This window comes from Hyla sarda, chromosome 1 (genome assembly GCF_029499605.1).
Source record: "Hyla sarda isolate aHylSar1 chromosome 1, aHylSar1.hap1, whole genome shotgun sequence".
NCBI classification, from domain to species: domain Eukaryota; kingdom Metazoa; phylum Chordata; class Amphibia; order Anura; family Hylidae; genus Hyla; species Hyla sarda.
In genome coordinates this window covers 248,735,145-248,757,611 of record NC_079189.1, presented here as the reverse complement: position 1 = coordinate 248,757,611, position 22,467 = coordinate 248,735,145, and the positions used below count along the sequence as shown (strand labels likewise).

The following is a 22,467-nucleotide window of genomic DNA, read 5'->3' as shown; positions in this document are numbered from 1 at the left end:
ACCATAGGAGCTAAATGTGACATGCCCCCCCAAAACCATTTCAGAAAACTCACTCTCTAAAATCCCATTGTCGCTCCTTCCCTTCTGAGCCATCTACTGCGCCCGCAGAACACTTTACATCCACATATGCGGTATTTCCTTACTCGAGAGAAATTAGGTTACAAATTTGGAATTTTCACCTTCAAGTTGCTGCTATTCCTGTGAAACACATAAGGGGTTAACAAACTTTCTGAATGTCATTTTGTATACTTTGAGGGGTGCAGTTTTTATAATGGGGTAATTTATGGGGTATTTCTAATATGAAGTCTCTTCAAATACACTTCAAAACGGAACTGGTCCCTGAAAAATTCCGATTTAGAAAATTTTTTGAAAAATCTGAAAATTTAATGAAAAATTGGAAAATTTTTGCTGAACTTTGAAACCCTCTGATGTCTTCAAAAAGTAAAAACATGTATCGGTACCATAATTGTTTTGATGTGACTTTTTTATTGCTTTTTAGAAAAATTTTTTGGGCATGCAAAGTGACCAAAAATACGCAATTTTGGACTTTGGAATTTTTTTACGTGTACACCATTGACTGTGCAGTTTAACAATATATTTTTATAGTTCGGACAGTTACACACGTTTATTTATATTTTTGTTTACATTTTTTTTATGGGAAAAGGGGGGGGGATTCAAACTTTTATTCAGGAAGGCATTAATTCACATTTATTCACTTTATTTTTTTACTTCCTTTACACTATTACATGCAATCCTTTGATTGCATACACTGAACAATGCTATTCCATAGCATAGCATTAATCAGTGTAATCGGTGCTCGATTGCTCCAGCCTGGATCTCAGGCTTGGAGCAATCAAATGCCAATCGGACAGCGAGGAGCAAGGTAAGGCACCTCTTGCTGTCCTCTTAGCTGTTTGGGACACGGCGATTTCACCACGGCAGTCTCGAACAGCTCTGCTGAGCTAATGGCAGTATTTTCTCCAGGTTTAGACACCGCAATCAACTTTGATTACGGCATCTAAAGGGTTAATACTGGACATCAGCCCGATCGGCGATGTCCGGTATTAGCTGTGGGTCCTGGTTGCTGAAAGCAACCAGGACCTGCCGGGTATGAAGCGTGCTCAGCTCTTGAGCGTGCTTCACATAATGGGAGCCGGATGAGGAGGTAAATAAACGTCCTTAAGGGGTTAATGAGACAGGTTCCCTTTAACCCCTTCCTGACTCCCCAAATTTAGATTTTTGGCTAATGTTTTCTTCCTCCTCACCTCCTTAGATCCATAACTTATTCATTTTTCCACTAACAAATCTGTATGAGGCCTTCATTTTTTTGCAGGACAAGTTGTACTTTTTACTTGCACACTTTATTTTATAATGTATTTGGAAGCCAGAAAACAAAATATGTGTAGGGCAAAATTGAAAATATAATTGAATTGAACAATTTTGTTGGGCAATAATTTTATAAGAGTTCATCATGTGGAAAAACTGACAAGCTAACTTTATTCTATGGGTCAGAATGATCCCATTGATACCAAATAGAGATGAGCGAACTTACAGTAAATTCGATTCGTCACGAGCTTCTCGGCTCGGCAGTTGATGGCTTATCCTGCATAAATGAGTTCAGCTTTCAGGTGCTCCGGTTGGCTGGAAAAGGTGGATACAGTCCTGGGAAAGAGTCTCCTAGGACTGTATCCACCTTTTCCAGCCCACCGGAGCACCTGAAAGCTGAACTAATTTATGCAGGATAAGTCATCAACTGCCGAGCCGAGAAGTTTGTGACGAATCAAATTTACTGTAAGTTCGCTCATCTCTAATACCAAACTTTGCTCATCTTGAAAAAAAAAATCTGTTCATTGACCCGTTCTGACTCCTGAATTTTCTTAAAATTTTTTTTTTCCACCTGTGGATCTTTTATTTTGGAATTTGATGTGAGCGTGACCAAAAATCAACAATTTTGGTGTTTGGAATTTTTTTGCATTTATGCCGTTGACCGTGCAGATCAGGAATCTGACAATTTTATAGCTTGGACAATTCCACACACAGCAGTATATTATTTGAAAAATAGGATTTAAATTTTTATAGATTTATTACATTTTTAAAAATAAATGAAATTTGTTACACTTTTTTGGCCAATTAGTTGATTGCGTATATAGATCAATGTAACACTCTATTGCAGAAGCCTGCCGATGGAGCCATTAGACACCAGGAATTAGAGTGATTTAACCCTTTAAAGACACAGCTCATTTTGCCCCTAGGACACAGGCAATTTTTTGTGTTTTTGTTTTTCCCTACTTGCTTTTTAAGAGACTTAACTTTTATTTTTCCATCCACAGGGTCTTATGAGGGCTTTTTTGATCTTTTGGGGGAGTTGTTCTTATGGAGTGCACTTTACTGTAAAAATGTCATGTAATCTTTATTCTGTGGGTCAATATGGTTTAAATTATATCCATGTTTTTCTATTATTGTACTCCTTTAAAAATACTCACACTTATTTTTTTTTTTAACAAAATAAGTATGTTTAAAATTGCCCTATTCTGACTTTCTATAACTTTGTAATTTTTCTGTTTATGGGGGGCATAGGGAGCAAATTTTTTGCACTGTGATATGTAGTTTTTTTTTGTACCACTTTTGCCAATAAGTGACATTTTGATTACTTTTTATTCAGTTTTTGGAGGGTGTGATGTGACCAAAATTCAGCAATTTTTTTTAACTTGTACACCATTTACTGTACATGATCATTAACATTATATTTTAATAGTTTGGACAATTATGCATGAGGAAATACAAAAACATTTTTTTAAAGAGAAAAAAGGTTGATATACATTTTTATTGGGGGAGGGGCTTATAGCATTCTTTGGATTGCTAGTACTGTTCAGTGCTTGGCATTTGCATAGCATTGATCAGTGGTACCGACGATCCACTTCTATAGTTTGCTTCTGTGGACAGACTATGGAAGAAGATCCCTGCATGAGGCAGGTGGGGAGACCGCTTAGGACATAAAAGTCCATCCTACTATGTTAAGTACCAGGGCACCAGGATGTACATTTACCTTCAATGTCTTTAATCATATAAAACATAAATGACAAACATTGGAGCGATCTCGGATGTCCGTCATTAGTAGCAAATGTCAGCTGCTGATAGCAGGGGGAATCTGCCTGTTATGATGCAGACCCAACTCTCAAGCTCTGCGCCATACTCCCTCAGAGGTTAAGATGCCCATACATCTTCAGTAGCTGTTGTCTGAATCTTCCCTTGGCCGATTATTATCTCTCCCATACACCCATACACATGGACTTCGCAGTGGAGGGAATAAAACTGCTGCCAAACAGCTCTGGCAGTGGTATATCTTCCCAAAAACTAAAGGGTCAGGTAACTGACATCCAATATGCTGGATTCTTCTGTTCCCGACATCATCTGTGGGGGTGAGTGCAGAGGCCCCCATACACATCAGATAGTTGACTGGTCCTCCCAAAATGACGGGGGATCTGTTGACTTTTCACTAACCACATCCTGACCGGGGGGGGGGGGGGGCAGGTACCACACAATCTTGATGGGTGCAGGAGCCAGAGGTGGGACACACATCTATCAGACATTATTGGCATATACTGTAGATGTGCTATAAATGTGAAAATGGGAAATCCTGTCTGTCATTTTTTTAACCTTTATCAGTGCCCACATTTGAAAAACTTTGGCTTATGTGCGCACTAGTGCAGAAATCTCCATGGATTTGTCAGATGTCACTGTTATTCTTGAGACCAAATATCTGTTAAATTTTACTTATGTAATTGATATATTATCCTGTAATATCAATAATAGAAAAGCAAATGTAAGGTGTTTTTTTTTCTATTTTGCATACAGGCCTCTGTGCCTATGATAGCCCTGCTTTAGGGCCATTCATGACTTATATGCATGAAGTTTGGGTATCCATGAAGTTTTTGCCCCCAAACAATCAGAATTTTACCAAAAATCATTTTATCCATACCAGCTCCTTAGCTGTATGCCTAGTACCAATCATCCTGTAGGTTACCTGCCCGTTTAGGGATAGGTGGCCCTGACTGCACGGGACGGTAGGGGTTAACTCAGAGCCCAGGATAGTTTTCCCTCCCCCCTGCTTTCCCGGGTTAGTAGGAGGGGAATTAAGGCACGCCCAGGATATATTTAGGTCTACCCCACCCCCTGGTTAGTCCTTTTCGTACTCACCAGCGCTCCTGAGAAGTCAGCTTTGCTCCGGAGATGGCTGACGAGGCTGTGTGGAATGCTATCCGGGAGCGGGTGTTGGCTGATCCAGGCGCCCTATCTCAGCTACTAGCTGGGCTAGGCCTTCCTGCTGCTGCGGTTAGTAGTATATCTCGGCCGGCAGGTCCTGCTGTACGGGGGCGACGAACCGCCCGTGCATCGCGCCCTCCGGCGCGTCTGAGCCCCAGTCCCCCTAGGTCGTCTGCTAGTAGGAGGGGGCGCTTTGCTGCCCGCATTGCCTCCTCAGCTGTAGTTTCGGCCCCTGGTGCGGCTGTGGCCGCAGCTCGGGCTGTAGCTCCGCCCCTTCCGGGTCAAGTGTCACAGGAAGCTGTGGGGAATTCTTCAGCTGCTTCGCGCGCTTCCCTGCAGGTCCCGGCAGTCTCAGGTATTTCAGGGCAGCCTGCTTTAGTTTCCCGGCCGGTGTTAACCCCTGCATTGCCAGCCGTTATGGGTGCTGGTGCCCCTGCTCCCTCTCATGCCTCCTCCTCTGCGGAGGAAATACCCGATACCCCTATTGCCACGGCCCGGGTTCCCATTAGACCCCAGGGTGCTCCGGTACTGCCTGGGGATACTCAGCAGCCACCTGTCCTGGGGGGTAGTGGCGTTGATCCTCCTTATGAGGATGCTTGTGATAGTTTGGGGCCCCATCCTGTTGATCTGCCACCTTTAGATGCCTCAGCTAGTTCCCCCTTACTTTTTACTGATAATATGCGGCAAGTCAGTCAGCCACCGCGTGACCGAGTATTTAGTAGGTCAGAGGGCCGTTCCCGTCCAAGACGGTCGCGGTCGTCCTCACGGGGATCTGGCCGCTCCGGTTGGAGCAGATCTGTTGGGTCCTGTAGACATCACCGCAGGTGTTCACGCCGGGAGTCTAGGAGTAGTGTGCGCTCCCGTAGGTCCCGCTCGTCTCGGTGGCGGTCTCCTTCATCATCTGGTCGCAGCTCGTATCGCTCAGGGAGTCGGGAGCGTCGCTCTCGCAGGCGCGAGGGGCGGAGACATCATTCAAGGTCCCCGAGGCGGGCTTCCCGCGGTGGCAGTCGGCCCCGTGCGGTGTCTGATCCGGCTACTGTGCCGGTTGCTGATCCAGCTCCTGTTCCTGCTACGGATCCGGTCCCACCTCCTGTTGTTCCTGCGCCGACCGGTGAGTTTGATTTTGCGGGTGCATGGGGACAGGGGGAGGGTCAGGCTGCTTTGTTGTCTACGCTTAAATCTGTTTTGTCTAGCCTTGTTAATAGCAAGCCGGCGGAACGTGTGGTTCCGGCGGCGGCCCGTAAGGCCTCCCCGGTTAGGGTTGGGGTATATAAAGATTCTGTTTTTTGTGGTGTTAGTCCTTTGGGTGTTTATGTTGATGATGCTGTGAAGGAAAAGATTTGGTCCAACCAGTATGTTGATTTGTGGTCGCTAGTGTCTGTGGACCAACATACGATTGACAAGGAACGTAGGCCCCAGTCGGAAAAAACTTTTCCTACTAGGCCGAAGGTGGCGAAGACCATGGGCAATTGGTTGCAAGCGTTTGCAGTTTTGGGGTGTATTATGGGTGAAAAGCATCCGGAGCGATGCTCCGAGCTTTTTATTTATATGGACTCGGTGTATAGTGCTTATAAGGCTCATGGGGGCTCTGCGTGGTGGCGGTATGACGAGGAATTTCGACGCCGCTTGTCTCTGCAGCCGGATGTTGGTTGGGGTGTTAAGGCGACCGACGTGTGGTTGCGTTTGATGATGGCGCAGAAGGCACAGCCCTTTCAGCAGGGAGCCGCTGGTCAATCCGGGGCCACCGGGCCGGCGGCAGTGCGTCGACCCGGGGCTTGCTGGTTATTTAACGAGGGACATTGTCGTTTCCTCAGCTTGTGTAAATACAAGCATGAGTGTTCTGCCTGCGGGGGGTCCCACGCCGCAGTCAGGTGTCAGCGGGCTGCTAAGCAGACCGGCCGGGCTCCCTCTGCTGCTGCAGGGAAGGACCCCGGTGACGGTGGACATGATGTGCCCGTGGTTAGGCCAGTACCCCAATAAGGAGGACGCTTTGGTTTTATTGGAGGGTTTTCGTTATGGTTTCTTTATACCTTTTATTTTGGGTCAGGTTTCTTCCTCCTACCCTGACAATTTGAAATCGGCCAGGGAGTACCCTGAGGTGCTGCGGGAAAAAATTGGTAAGGAGGTTTCGTTGGGTCGTTTTGAAGGACCTTTTAGTTCCCCCCCTTTTCATAATTTGCGGGTTTCCCCCCTTGGGGTTGTCCCGAAGAAAGAGGTCGGGAAGTTTCGCCTGATTCACCACCTTTCGTATCCGAAAGGTTCTTCAGTGAATGATGGCATTTCTAGAGAAGATACAACGGTTTCTTATGTTTCGTTTGACCGGGCTGTGGCTCTGGTAAGGGGTTTTGGGGCGGGGGCGTTGATGGCGAAGTCTGACATTGAATCGGCTTTTCGCCTGTTGCCGGTGCATCCGGAATGCTATCACTTACTGGGTTGCCGGGTGGATGGGGCTTTTTATTATGATGTTTGCCTGCCGATGGGTTGTGCTATTTCTTGTCGGTATTTTGAAATGTTTGGATCATTTTTGGAGTGGGTTGTCCGCTTTGAGACGGGCAGCCGTTCGGTTATTCACTATTTGGATGATTTCTTGTTTGTTGGCCCGGCTGGGTCTCCCAGGTGTGGTTTTTTGTTGGATTCTTTTCGTTTTTTCATGCTGAAGTTTGGGGTGCCCTTGTCCGCTGAGAAGACAGAGGGCCCTTCAACGGTTATTTCGTTTTTGGGCATAGAAATTGATTCTGTGGCCATGGTTTTTAGACTACCAACAGAGAAATTGGAGAGTTTGCTCTTGTTGGTTGAAAGTTTTTGTGGTGTACGGAAGGTGACGCTGCGCCAATTACAAGTTTTGCTGGGACACTTGGTTTTTGCTTGCCGTGTTATGCCCATGGGGCGTGTTTTTTCTAGGCGTTTGTCATTGGCCACCAAGGGCGTTTCCTGCCCTTCTCATCATATTCGCATTTCAAAGCAAATGCGCGCGGATGTTTTGATGTGGAGAGAATTTTTGAGAAGGTACAATGGTCACACGTGTTGGTTGGGGGACGAGTTGTCCAATGCTGAGCTTCAATTGTTCACGGATGCGGCTGGCTCCGTGGGTTTTGGTGCTTTCTTTCAAGGGGAATGGTGTGCGGAGTTGTGGCCGCCTGATTGGCAGACTAACGGTTGGTGTAGGAACCTCACCCTGCTTGAATTGTTTCCTATTATAGTTGCTGTGGAGTTGTGGGGTACACGATTCAGCAATAAGCGGGTTTGTTTTTGGACAGATAATCTGAGTGTGGTTCATTGTATAAATGGTTTGTCCTCTTCCTCCCTTCCGGTTTTGTCTTTGATCCGTCATCTAGTTCTTCGGTGTTTGGAGTTGAACGTTTGGTTTAAAGCTCGCCACGTAGCTGGGGTTGATAATGTGATTGCTGATTCCCTTTCTCGTTTTCAGTTTCAGGATTTTCGGAGGATGTGTCCGGATGCTGCATTGGAAGGGCTCCCTTGCCCCCCATTGGTCTGGGCCCTGCCGAGCAACGTCTGATCCCACTGGTGGAATCGTCGATGGCGGCATCTACATGGGCGGGACATGGTAAGGCGTGGGCTGAGTGGTGTGCGTTGCTGGCGGGGCGGGAGGTGGCTACCTCCGTTGACAACCGCGTAGCGGTTACGGTGGAATATGTGTTGTGGTTGCGGGATTTACAGGTGTCCGCAATTGTAGCGCGGCGACGGCTAGCTGGGGTAAGTTTTTATTTTAAGTTATTGGGATGGGAAGATGTTTCTAAACGGTTTTTATTTCAGCAGGCCTTGAAGGGTTGGCAGCGCACTCATGTGCGGCGTGAAGCTCGCAGGCCTGTTTCGTTTTTGTTATTGGCTTCTCTTTTGCCGGCTACCCGCAGTTGTTGTTCCTCGACCTATGAGTCCGAGTTGTATTCGGCCGCTTTTTGTGTAATGTTTTTTGCAGCGCTGCGCATCGGCGAGTTGGTTCCGGCTTCAAAAGCCGGAGTCGGTGGTTTATTGCAGGATGACGTGTTGTGTTCCAATGGGGTTTTGCAACTGCGGATTCGACGCTCGAAAACTGATCAGGTGGGTCAGGGAGCTTGGGTGCGGGTTCTTGCAGTGGATGGTGCGGTTTGTCCAGTGCGGGCGGTGTCGTCGTTTTTGGCTGTTCGGGTTCCTGGCCGCCAATTTTTTACACATGCTGATGGTTTTCCTTTGACGCGTTTTCAATTTCAGGCTGTGTTCAAGGGTTGTTTGCGGTTTTTGGGTGTTCCAGCTGCTGATTTTGGTACGCATTCTTTTCGGATAGGTGCTGCTACGGAGGCGTCCAGGGCAGGTTTATCGGTGGATGCGATACAGCGTATTGGCCGTTGGCGCTCTGGTTGTTATGCGCGCTATATACGTCCTGAGTTGTTGTTATAACTTGTTTTCTCCTTTTTTAGATGTGCAAAGGACGATGGTTTATTTCCTGGGCCACTCTTATTTCCACCGGGCCGCGCAGAGAGCTGATTGCCGGCCGGGTGGGAGATCGTTGGGATGCGGCAATGTTGAGCCTCACTGGAGGGGGATCCCAGGTATGCGGTGGACACGGGTCCTTACTGAAGTGGTGGACATTGCTAGAACCGTCCGTTCTGGTGTAATTTTGGTGGTACACGCGGGTGGGAATGATCTCTGTTATTCCCGGGTTCCCGATTTGATTACTTTAATGAAAGCCGATGTTGAACGGTTTTCTGGTTTTTTCCCTGATTTAGTTTTAGTATGGTCCGAGATAGTGCCTAGAGTATCCTGGCAGGGTGCTCGCAATGCTGAGGCCATCGAGCGTTCACGGCGTTTGGTGAATTCTCGTATGGCCCGGTTTGTGCGACAGAAGGGTGGAGTGGTGGTCCGTCATCGTGAGCTTGAAGGTGATAACAGACGGTTTATGATCTCTGATGGGGTTCACTTGAATGATATAGGTTTGGACATCTTTTTGTCGGGCTTACAAGATGGTTTGGAGCAGGCCTTGTTTTTGCTTGGTGGGGGTCGGAGCACCGTGTAGGAGTACACGGGCTCCTCGGTGGCCTGAGGAGAGGAGAATTGAGAAGTGATGGCCCTAGGCACTTTTGCCCGCCGGGAGTCCGGCGGCTGGCAATACCGCTTCGGCTGAAGTAGGTAGGTTGCTGCAGTGCAGCAGTTATAGAGTTAATATTCTGTTATTTAATAAATTGAGCTGTGACCACCACCCAGCCCAGTAAAAAAGAATAATGTTGTCTGTCATTATTGGGAGAGGTGGGGGGAGGGCATATGATGTGGTAGGCGTAAGTGTGCCGGGCAGTCTGTAGGTTACCTGCCCGTTTAGGGATAGGTGGCCCTGACTGCACGGGACGGTAGGGGTTAACTCAGAGCCCAGGATAGTTTTCCCTCCCCCCTGCTTTCCCGGGTTAGTAGGAGGGGAATTAAGGCACGCCCAGGATATATTTAGGTCTACCCCACCCCCTGGTTAGTCCTTTTCGTACTCACCAGCGCTCCTGAGAAGTCAGCTTCCCTCCCTCCCTCCCTGTTTTACGTTTGTTGTTGTCATTTTGTATTCTTCTTGGCTGTGCATTTTGTTGTGAAATGCATGGTCTTTGTTACCCCTTTTAAAAAAAAAAAAAAAAAAAAAAAAAAAAAGAAAAAAAAAAAAAAAAAAAAAAAAAAAAAAAAATTTTTTACAAAGAATGATGGTTGTTAAAAAAAAAAAAAAAAAAAAAAAAAAAAAAAAATATATATATAAAGAAATATTTTATATTTATATTTATATATACATTACTTCATGGGCACTTTTTACTTTTGCACTTTGTTATTTGGACAGTTGTTTTTCTGTCTATTGTTCCTGATTGTAGTTTTCTTTATATGCAAGTCACAGCTGGCCTGAGGAGAGGAGAATTGAGAAGTGATGGCCCTAGGCACTTTTGCCCGCCGGGAGTCCGGCGGCTGGCAATACCGCTTCGGCTGAAGTAGGTAGGTTGCTGCAGTGCAGCAGTTATAGAGTTAATATTCTGTTATTTAATAAATTGAGCTGTGACCACCACCCAGCCCAGTAAAAAAGAATAATGTTGTCTGTCATTATTGGGAGAGGTGGGGGGAGGGCATATGATGTGGTAGGCGTAAGTGTGCCGGGCAGTCTGCTATTTGCAGATGTGACATTGAACACTGACGCTGCTAAGTATACTTCCTCCATGCAGCCAGTTAATGTGGTGTTCCCGCTCACAACTATCACTGCCTAGATACAGCTGGGATTCTTTGGCAGTAAAGCAGAGGTTACATTACTCTGTGTTTCCCTCTTAGGGAGGGGGTGTGGGATTTGCACAGCTTCAGTTTCCACAGCCCTCCTCTCAAGCTGTGTGTGGGGGCTGCTTGACGTCAGTCAATGGCTGACGCTGTCCCACCCACTCACACGCCTGTAGTCCTGCCCTGTCAGCTCAGTGACGCCAAGATATTCATACTTTCTCAACAACACTGTTACCATCAAGAGGGCTGCAAGACTAGTGGTGTGATTATTTTTCCTTGTGCAACCATCAGTATGTAAGGCATGTGAGGGTGTGAGAACTTGCTCCTAACATAAATGTAGCGTACACTGCAGCATGGGAACGTGCATGCTATAGATACCAAAACCTTACACGATTAATAAAAACATAAGACACTTAATTCTAAATAAAAACATCCACAGCGCATTACTAAAGTTTAGGATATATATTTAAATAAATGAAATCACATGCTTAGCTGTCTCAGTTCAAGCCAATACACAGACCTTCTTTATTGAGCTATAAAGCGGTATGGCTGGTCTCTAAAACAAGTTCAGTCAATAAGTTCTAATAAGACCACGAATAATTTTTTTTTTTAAACTTCCACAGCAGTTTTTCAGCCAAAACCAGAAGTGGATTCAAAAGGAATGGGAAAGGTAGGACTCAAAAACTGCTGTACAAAACCAACCTAAGGGCAAAGGAGCTCTACAGTACCTATACAGTGCTCTCACACTATATTAAGCAGTGTCTGCCAAACATAAACATTGTGAGAAGTCCCGGACATGTACAACAATGCTTATAATGGATACTAGCGGCATCGCTGGGTCTCCAAATACCAGGTGCTAAAGTCTATAGCCCCGGCCATGCCCATAACCACATCCTCACCCATGCCCATAACCTCATTCTGCTCAAGCACACCCAGCCTTCTTTAATATTCTCACATATACAGGGGGCAGCTGTACAGTGTAGTTGGGTGAATCGCACTCCTATCACTCTTAAATCTAGGCATGTACACACTGCCTGAGCATGATAGGAGTGTGATTGCTGCGATCATACACTTGTATTACTCTCAGGCAGCCTGTACATACCGAGATCTCACCGATAGAAAATAAGAAATTATAACTTTTTATCTAAGTAAAAAAGAAATGTAAGAACATATATGTCCACACATAAAAAGATAGGGCTGGCACTTAGTGGCTAGGAGTCCTGTGTTGAAGGATGGAATCCCTAGTGTATGGGCTGTATATACGCTAACTGGTGGTGCAATGCCAAATCAAAAACACAGTCCAAGTACAATATGAAGCAAAGAATGAGGCTGCACCAGTTCTAATTAGAGTGCCTTTATTCTTCCGACTCTGAACTTTACATGGTTGCGGGTACAACAGACAGGTGCGTTTAAGAGCGGCACGTGTTTCATGCGGAATGCGCTTCTTCTGGCTCCAGAGAAGCAGCTACCTATCAATGAAGGTATTTTCCCCATTAATATTTTAATGGGGAATATGTAAGTGGTACACATCTGATTTGACCAATTTTCCTTTGTGGGACATTTTAAAACAAAAGAACCATTCTGATTCTAAAAAACAGCATATGCTGTGAATGCCTTACCTGCAGATAACCAGCAAGAGCTTTAACTGGACATGAAGTGCAGTGCTCTTTATCATAAATAGCCTCAACCAAGCACTTCTTTTAACTGAACCATGTTGATTTGCAAATCAAAACCATCAAACCATTACCATCTATCACACTTTCACCAAAAAGTGATACCTGGTAAACCAAATTCAGATGATATTGTGCATTATTCCATCTAAGGCTAGGTTCAGACTACGGAATCTCCGGGCAGAAAATTTCCGCCCGGAGATTCCGAGTTCCGCCTGCGCCGACTGAATTAGACGGCGCTAGGACCGCGCGGACACTGCAGTCTCCTATAGACTGCTATGTGTTCCGCTCGGATTTCCGCCTGAGGAAAGAGCAACCCCTTTCTTCAGGCGGAAATTTTCTAGCGGATTTTTCATCCGGATTTTCCGCTTCACAAATTCCGAAGTGTGAATTTGTGAACGGAAAACCATTCACTACACTAGACATTTTAGCAAGCAGAATTTCTGATGGAAATTTTACGTCTGAATTTCTGTCGGAAATTCCGTAGTCTGAACCTAGCCTAAATGTTACTGTTCTATGTTTTAGTTAGGCAACAAGGCCATAAAACAGCTATATTGGCAGTGTATTATTTTCTTTTTTTTTTTTAAGACATTGATTGTAAAAGATGAATAACATGCTTTAAAACATCTTTTAACATTCCCATTGCTGCCAATACCAATCGTTTAATTTATTTTTATTTTTATGATAAGTATGTATATTTATTTGTATATTTTTACATATATTTTTATTCCCCTAGGTAATTGAGCAGTCACTTGATCATATTTGTAATACATTAAAATATTACTGTATAGCAGTGTATCGTGTTTTAGCAAGGTCTATTAGGAATGCTTAGATAACAGCCCTGAGGTATTTAATAGGACCCTAGCTACCATCTTAACCCCTTAAGGACCGGGGTTTTTTCCGTTTTTGCATTTTCGTTTTTTCCTCCTTGCCTTTAAAAAATCATAACTCTTTCAATTTTGCACCTAAAAATCCATATGATTGCTTATTTTTTGCGCCACCAATTCTAATTTGTAATGACGTCAGTCCTTTTACCCAAAAATCTACGGTGAAACGGAAAAAAAAATCATTGTGCGACAAAATTGAAAAAAAAAACGCCCATTTGTAATTTTTGGGGGCTTCCGTTTCTACGTAGTAAATTTTTCGGTAAAAATGACACCTTATCTTTATTCTGTGGGTCCATACGATTAAAATGATACCCTACTGATATAGGTTTGATTTTGTCCTACTTCTGGAAAAAAATCATAACTACATGCAGGAAAATTAATACGTTTAACCCGTTAAGGACTCAGGGTTTTTCCGTTTTTGCACTTTCGTTTTTTTCCTCCTTACCTTTTAAAAATCATAACCCTTTCAATTTTCCACCTAAAAATCCATATTATGGCTTATTTTTTGCGTCGCCAATTCTAATTTGCAGTGACATTAGTCATTTTACCCAAAAATGCACGGCGAAACGGAAAAAAAAATCATTGTGCGACAAAATCGGAAAAAAAACGCCATTTTGTAACTTTTGGGGGCTTCCGTTTCTACGCAGTGCATATTTCGGTAAAAATTACACCTTATCATTATTCTGTAGGTCCATACGGTTAAAATGATACCCTACTTATATAGGTTTGATTTTGTCGCACTTCTGGAAAAAATCATAACTACATGCAGGAAAATTTACACGTTTAAAAATGTCATCTTCTGACCCCTATAACTTTTTTATTTTTCCATGTATGGGGCGGTATGAGGACTAATTTTTTGCGCCGTGATCTGAAGTTTTTATAGGTATGATTTTTGTTTTGATCTGACTTTTTGATCACTTTTTATTCATTTTTTAATGGTGTAAAAAGTGACCAAAATACGCTTTTTTGGACTTTGGAATTTTTTTTCGCATACGCCATTGACCGTACGGTTTAATTAATGATATATTTTTATAGTTCGGACATTTACGCACGCGGCGATACCACATATGTTTATTTATTTATTTTTTTACACTGTTTTATTTTTTTTATGGGAAAAGGGGGGTGATTGAAACTTTTACTAGGGAAGGGGTTAAATGACCTTTATTAACACTTTTTTTTAACTTTTTTTTTGCAGTGTTATAGGTCCCATAGGGACCTATAACACTGCACACACTGATCTCTCATCCTGATCACAGGCGTGTATTAACACGCCTGTGATCAGTGTTATCGCCGCATGACTGCTCCTGCCTGGATCTCAGGCACGGAGCAGTCATTCGGCGATCGGACACCGAGGAGGCAGGTAAGGGCCCTCCCGGTGTCTGGTCAGCTGTTCGGGACGCCGCGATTTCACCGCGGCGGTCCCGAACAGCCCGACTGAGCAGCCGGGTCATTTTCACTTTCACTTTAGAAGCGGCGGTCAGCTTTGACCGCCGCTTCTAAAGGGTTAATACCGCACATCGCCGCGATTGGCGATGTGTGGCGTTAGCCACGAGTCCCGGCCGTTGATGAGCGCCGGGACCGACGCGATATGATGCGGGCTTCATATCGCGGGAGCCGGCGCAGGACGTAAATATACGTCCTGCGTCGTTAAGGGGTTAAAATTGTCAACTTCTGACCCCTATAACTTTTTTTTTTTTCCGTGTATGGGGCGGTATGAGGGCTCATTTTTTGTGCTGTGATCTGAAGTTTTTAACGGTACCATTTTTGCATTGATAGGACTTATTGATCATTTTTATAAATTTTTAAAAGATATAAAAAGTGACCAAAAATGCACTATTTTGGACTTTGGAATTTTTTTGCGCGCACGCCATTGACCGAGCGGTTTAATTAATGATATATTTTTATAATTCGGACATTTCCACACGCGGTGATACCATATATGTTTATTTTTATTTTTATTTACACTGTGTTTTTTTTTTTATGGGAAAAGGGGGGTGATTCAAACTTTTAATAGGGGAGGGGTTAAATGATATTCATTCACTTTTTTTTTCACTTTTTTTTTGCAGTGTTATAGCTCCCATAGGGACCTATAACACTGCACACACTGATCTTTATCATTGATCACTGGTTTCTCATAGGAAACCAGTGATCGATGATTCTGCCGCATGACTGCTCATGCCTGGATCTCAGGCACTGAGCAGTCATTCGGCGATCGGACAGCGAGGAGGCAGGTAGGGGCCTTCCCGCTGTCCTGTAAGCTGTTCGGGATGCTGCGATTTCGCCGCGGCTATCCCGAACAGCCCACTGAGTTAACCGGCATGGTTTCACTTTCGCTTTTAGCCGCGCGGCTCAGCTCTGAGCGCGCGGCTAAAGGGTTAATAGCGCGCGGCGCCGCGATCGGCACTGCGCGCTATTAGCGACGGGTCCCGGCTACACTATGACGCCGGGCCCGCCGTGATATGATGCGGGGTTACCGTGTAACCCTGCGTTATATCACGGGAGCAGGACCAAGGACGTACCAGTACGTCCTTGGTCCTTAAGGGGTTAAAGGGGTACTCCGTCCTTAAACATCTTATCTACTATCCAAAGGATAGGGGATAAATGTCTGATCTCTGCTCCAAGCTTCCATGTTCCATGTTCAAAAAGCGGTCGGACATGTCTATTGTTTCTCAGGGCTTCGGAATCAGAATTTCTGCGGCAGAAACATCTGGTGCAGAAATTCTGCTGTGTGAACAGTGCAGCAAAATCCCATTGAAATCAGTAGCTTCTGTGACCATGTCATACTTCTTTCTTGAGATTATAATGTACATGTACATCAGATGTTGAGAAGGGGTTAATACAGGTAATCACTCCACAAAAAGACCTCTTTAAGAAGACCACTGCCTATTCCAGACCAGATTTTCTGTAATGGATTTTAAGTTTCAGCATTTACTATACAACCTTTAAGAAGACCATCTGCTAGAAGACCCCTTTTTTGTGCAATTTTAGGTGGTCAAGTTAACCTCTTTCCAACCTATGACATACATTTACTTCACAGGGCAGTTAAAGGAATATGGTGGTGGTGGTGGTGGTGGGGGGGGGGGGTTGGTATGTTGGGCTTGCTATTTCTATTTTTTAAATTGTGCGCTACAAATAATTATATTTCTATTTCTAAAACAGAGCTAAGTTATTTTAAAAAAAAACAGCACCACCCCTGTCCTCAGGTTGTGTCTGGTATTACAACTTGGTTCTATTCAATTAAATGGAACTAAACTGCAATCCCACACACAACCTGAGGACAGGGGTGGTGCAGTTTTTTGAAGAAATCACCTCTGTTTTTCTAATCCTGGATAATCCCAATAAGAATTGTTTGAACAATATAAATAAAAGTTAATGGGAATAATGTTCATAAAGTATAACAAAAAAATAATAGTATCACTTCTCAGAAATAGCAACTGATTTAAAACAGCTTTTTTTTTTTTTTTTACAATTTGGATTATTACATAAGTGGAACGACCATATGCCTCAGAAAAAGCCACAAGAGTAGTTCCATGTATTGATATTTCTGTCAGATTCCTGTAATAACCATAAATTAAAGTACATTTACAGGGCTACCACAACGGACTGTTTTGCAACAAGAAAAAATGATTTGGTGACATCATAAGTGTCATGGGCAAGGGTGGAGGTGGAGGACTCAGATACTGCAGAATAACAAGCGTGACATTTCAGATATAAGTGCGTATCTAATGTTTAGTACTGTGTGCTAACATGAGTCACTCTCACGCCTGCTATTTAGGACGTAGCTGGAACTTCTACTTTTGTGTCAGGGAAATTTAGCTGTTACTTTTCAAGGAAATCAACACAGAAAGGTAATACAATACCTCTAGATATGCTGTGAACAGAATGTAACAGTAATTAGCTTCTGAAGGGGTTTTAACCTCTTAATGACTGAAATGCATCTTTTTTGCAGCGGTCAGAATACTTATTTTAGCTTGCTGTGCATTAATGAATGTGCTAGAATAAGGCAGCATAGCTCTCCCGTACAGGGATCGCGAGCTCCTTGCACGTCAATATGATAGTCGAGCTCCTGCTGTAACTCCTAGGAGCAGAGAAACCTGGTGACGTCAGAGTGAAGAATAATGAATATCTCTAAGATATTCGGGCGTAGCACAACATACAGGACGGAGCCAGGGAAGCTTGGCAAGCTGGTTCCCGCCTCCATTGTGCACTGAACAGAATTACTTTTTTTTTTGAAACGGAGGACATCTCTTAAAAAGGTGGGAACATTTTAAGTAAGTTATACCTCACTTTACTCCTGTTAACCTGGACCAGTGTATTGGGTTTAGTGCAGGTAAACAGCCTGTTAGTTTCCCTTTAATAGAAAATAATCAATAAGATATATGATCCCCCCAACCCCCTTCAAAAAAAAAGAAAGAAAAAAAAAGAAATGGCAACAATGGAAAAACTGCAAAAAACTGTTTAACCCCAAGGGAAGGGGTTAAATGCAATACAATATAATTTTTTGAAAGAAAAGATTAAAGAAAGGTAAACCGTGTCTTCCTTATGCATTTTCCCATATTTGATTAATTGAATTGGTTCCAGACTATCCATACTAAAGGGGTATTGTGCTTTTATAAAACAGAGCAACCATATACCTTGTTTAATTCTTCTCCACAGTCATAAAGTAATGTAAATATTGTTTTCTCTCGGACGCCAGCTAGTAAGCTCCTATGCAAGGTATACCTGTCAAGCTACCCCCAGTTCTTAAAACATGACTGTGTGGAAGTTAACATAACATGAAGTCTATGCTCAGAAAAATGAATCTATTATTGTTACCATAGCATCATTTATATTACATTATAGAAAAAACACAAAACGAAGTATTTTTGTGCCATCATTTTACAATACTCAATAAAAGTGCCATTTATTAATGGTTCTAAAAAAAATGTTATAGCTGCAGGGGTTCTGTTGTGACAACTGGTCTCCGTAGAGAGTAGCAGGATGTGTTTTGTGTTTTTTTTTACTGATCTTTTCTTCTTGAGTCTTGTGGATAGATGGCATGATGTAATTCGAATGCATCACATGAACACCATTATGCCTATTAGAGCTGATAGGACTAGCTATTCACTCTCCTCTATAAATGGAATGGCGCAAATAAATACCAAAATATACTAGACAAAGATATTATACTATAGATGGCGGCTTAGCTTATGTTTTCTGGAAAGCCCCTTTGTCAGGCCCAAGGCCTGATTATGGAAACATACATGTGTTTTTATTGTATCTGTGTATAACCTAAGACCTGGGGGTGAGAGGTCATTCAGACTGTGGGTTTGTGTATTGCATTTTAATTTTATTGTCATTTGTTTCTGTATTTTTATATAGTCAGAACTGTGATACCTTTTATCAGATTAAATGTTTAATCAATCAGCTCTGGTTTTTGATCTCTAAATATAGGAGCTCACCTTTCTGAAGGCAGCTCTAGTGGAAACACGTTTATCTAAGGGTTAATTTGACTTGCTGGGACTAGTAGTGGATACCCAGAGGTCTGGCGGCTTTAACCCTTGCACCATCACACTCTTTCTAGCGTCTTGGCTGGACCGACAGGGTGTGATCGTGACAACTGGTGGCAACGTCGGGATATATTTAGAGATTTTTAGTGCTTGCTGGATTTTACCTGTAAGGGAATCTTAGCACTAAAAAGAAATTGCATACGTATTCTTGTGTGTAAATTCCAAAGACAGAGCTCAGTAATTGTTTAAAAGAGTGCAAGACAGGTCTGTCCTCCCCATCTCCTGTTTTACCTCCTCTGTCTCATCTCGGAAATATGGAGGCATATCGCAAGCAGTCCAAGCCTGCACTGGAGCTAATGTGCCAAGAAAAGGACATCCCTACTGCAGGAAAGAACAAGGAACAACTTATTGCTGATCTTGTGGAGTATGATACCCTTGCAGAAGAGCTGAGTGACATGAGACAAAGTCCTACAGCTGGAACTGCCATCCAAGGACTGATATCTCCTGGGGAATACAACATTACTCCCCACCAGGACTGTACTCCACATGAGGCCTTGGACTCTTATATGCGGACTGCCTTACAACACCATGGGAATGCAGGGCCTGTGGTGTCAAGAAGAGAAATAGATGGTTAAGGGAGACAGATCTATCAGCCTGGATAGGCAAGATCTCTCTGTCCCCATCTTAAGGGGGAGGTGTTAGGCCCAAGGCCTGATTATGGAAACATACATGTGTTTTTATTGTATCTGTGTATAACCTAAGACCTGGGGGTGAGAGGTCATTCAGACTGTGGGTTTGTGTATTGCATTTTATTGGGGGTCTGGCTGTTTGGTTTCTCCTTTGAAGTCATGCACTCTGGTCCCATCATATAATCAAACAGATAAGGGTTCAGGAAGAGAGAAGACCCCCTGGTGGGATCAGAGGGGAGGGGGGAATGGAGTCTCCCTCCAAAAAGGCAGATATATAATATTTAACAATGCTAGACTCGGTGTTCAATGCTGTGCAACAAGCTGACAAGACCATCCTAAGAACAGCACTCTCACTGAAGGACTGCTATACCATCATGCTGTAAGAACTTCATCTTTTGTTTTCTGAACTTGCCTTGCTAAACTCTTTCATATTTTTGTAACTATATGTCATTTGTTTCTGTATTTTTATATAGTCAGCGCTGGGATACCTTTTATCAGATTAAATGTTTAATTAATTCGCTCTGGTCTTTGATCTCTAAATATATGAGCTCACCTTTCTGAAGGCAGCTCTGGTGGAAATACGTTTATCTAAGGGTTAATTTGGTGACTTGCTGGGACTAGTAGTGGATACCCAGAGGTCTGGCGGCTTTAACCCTTGCACCATCACACTCTTTCTAGCGTCTTGGCTGGACCGACAGGGTGTGATCGTGACACCCTTAAAAGGGATGTTCAGAAAATGACTTTAAATGTATCAAAATAAAATAAATAAATAAATAAATAAACTCATATACTCAGAATGTCATACAAACATCTAGGTAGGTAGGTGCCCCCCAGTAGGTAGATAGGTATCAAACAGTAGACAGATGCCCTCCGGTAGGTAGTAAGCACCCCGCCCCCCAGTATAGATAAGTGCCCCCGCATAGCAAACTAAAAAGATAGCACTTTATACTTACCTCTAGTCTTCTTCCCTGCCGCAGGGGATGCTCTTCCCCTGCTTTGTTGACTAGTGGTGCATGCGCAATGAGTGACATCATTGTGTGTGTGACTAAGCAAGACTCTGAGGTTGTGCTCTGCTCCTGGCACTCTGAAGCCTGCAGACCCAAGGCAACTTTTGGCCTACAGGGTAATTTAACTTTCTAATGACTAGTAATCTGGGGTAATCTTAGGTCAAAGTTAAAACTCATGATACTGCAATGAAATGTGATTCCATGCACAGTCTTGCGTATGGAGCCTCCATCTCCTAATGCACAGTTACAAGCAGTGGGGAGCAGGAAAAATGGTGCCTCAATTAAGCTGTCAAGGTACCAAATTCAAAATGGACCATGCTACAATATATTCATTTTTCATAAAATTTTACAGGTACACTTTAAACTGATCTGAACAGAATCAAACAAGTATGGTGGCCTTCAACACAAGTGGCTGAGCTGCATGTCGATAACAGATAGAGCTAAATGTTATTTGACAGCAGTGAACTAGGCAGGTAAGAATAAAGTATATGCTTGACCCAACTACATAAACTAAAAGATGTATGTATGGATACTGCTGTATACAGTGAAGGATAACTATCCTTTGGATGTTTATAATTCACCATCAGTATAAGGCTAGTATAAGGAGTGGAACCTTCAGAGAAAAAAAATGTAATGGAAAGATTTGTATCTTTTCCAGATTGTGGACCTATTCCTGATTTTGGCTTACAAATACTGCTGAAAAAAACGGAACCAGATTCTGCAGTGTGAAATTAGCCTAACAGAAGTTTAAAGTACATGTATATGTCCAGTAGCACTTCAGACGTTGTCCCCTAACATTAGGCTATTGGGGAATGCAGGATACTCGCCTGGATCCCCAGATGAATGAGCACTGCTGTCAGGTAAGGCTGTATCAGCTGACATGTGACCTCTAGCCCAATGCAGCACAGCTATACTGGTGATCCCTGTGTTGAACTGAAAAACTACCTACATACATGGCTGCCTACTTATCTTCCTACCTGGTAATCTACTAATCTAGCTCCCTGCCTACATATCTACCTAGCTACCTAACTAGCTGCTTGCTCTTGGCTGCAATTCCTTGTGCAACAGGACAATTCAGCACTGGAGATACATGGAAGAGTCTGCTTATCATATGTTTTTTTTTCTGTACCTAGCTACCTACCTGGCGACCTACCTAACAACATAGCTGCCTACCAACCTAGATGGCTGCCTACCTACCTGGCTACCTACCTACAAGCTACCTAGCTACCTATTGACTTACTTACTTGGGCGTATGGGGATAGATCTACTAAGGATGTATTTATATAGTAAGGGGGGGGGGCTGCCTACCTGAGGTCATACCTGGGTATGGAGGGTGGGCGGAACTACCTAATAAGGGAACTATTTACTGTGGGACATACCTATCTAATGGTTGATCTACCTGCCTACTGTGGAGGATATACCTACCTAATTGGGGACCTACTACCTTACCAAATTTTACTGTGCTGGACACCAGGGGGAGCATTATTACAGTTTGGGGGCCTATAGATTGAGAAATTGTGTAGAGGTTAAGAGGGTCCTGGGAAAATGTCTAAGATGTTTATCTTGTAGATGCTGTAGGAACAAGTCATAGCTAATAGAAGTTGAAATGGAGGTCTGAGCCAGATGGAGAAGAAAAGGAAAGAGGATGACTCCAATCAGAGGAGACATCATCTGTGAGTCACTGAATGTAACTGTAATCACTATATGGTATACAGATCCTGTGTACAGCAGCTATCTACCTATATATAGGCACTGTATGGGGAAATATCACTCTGTGTAGAGGGGTACTGTTTGGGGGAATATCACTCTGTGTAGAGGGGTTTTATTAAGTAAAAGTATGGTCAGTCAGTGTGTGGTGGTTATGCATGTTCCTGGTGTGCTGGTATTATTAGGCCCCTGCATACTAGTGTTATTGGTATTGTTGGTCTGTGTATAGTGATATTATCTAGTCTTTGTGTGATGGTCTACATTGTTCCATGTATACTGGTATTTTTGGTAATATTGGTCTCAGTCTACAGGATTTGGTCAGTAACAGTATAATGGTATTATGCATGGTTATTGTTAAGAAAGCATTCCTGAGAGTTGTCTTGCTGTGTATCTGATCCTTTGCTCTGTGACTTGACCTTGCTCCTCTGCCACCTGCCTACTGACCTCCTGCTATGTCCTGACTACGCTACTGTGCCGCCTGCCTTGACCTTTTGCTATCCTGACTACGAGCTGCCTCTATTCAACGCTTCCTG

The 22,467-nt window shown here is 43.6% G+C and overlaps 1 protein-coding gene across 5 annotated transcripts; it reads left to right on the top strand.

Annotated features, from left to right (window-relative positions):
- The first annotated feature begins 4,019 nt into the window (after positions 1–4,019).
- LOC130367676 (atherin-like) lies at positions 4,020–10,307 on the top strand. 5 transcript variants are annotated; one of them, XM_056570288.1, is made up of 4 exons: positions 4,020–5,374; positions 7,691–7,828; positions 8,679–8,810; positions 10,121–10,307. In XM_056570288.1, the coding sequence occupies exons 1-4, from the start codon at positions 4,231–4,233 to the stop codon at positions 10,213–10,215; spliced, it is 1,509 nt and encodes a 502-aa protein (XP_056426263.1). In that variant the 5' UTR covers positions 4,020–4,230; the 3' UTR covers positions 10,216–10,307. The 5 variants fall into 5 exon arrangements, 3 of the variants coding, with proteins under 3 accessions (XP_056426263.1, XP_056426253.1, XP_056426244.1); XM_056570278.1 differs by having other exon boundaries at positions 10,115–10,307; XR_008892142.1 differs by having other exon boundaries at positions 7,691–8,810.
- Positions 10,308–22,467: the final 12,160 nt, after the last annotated feature.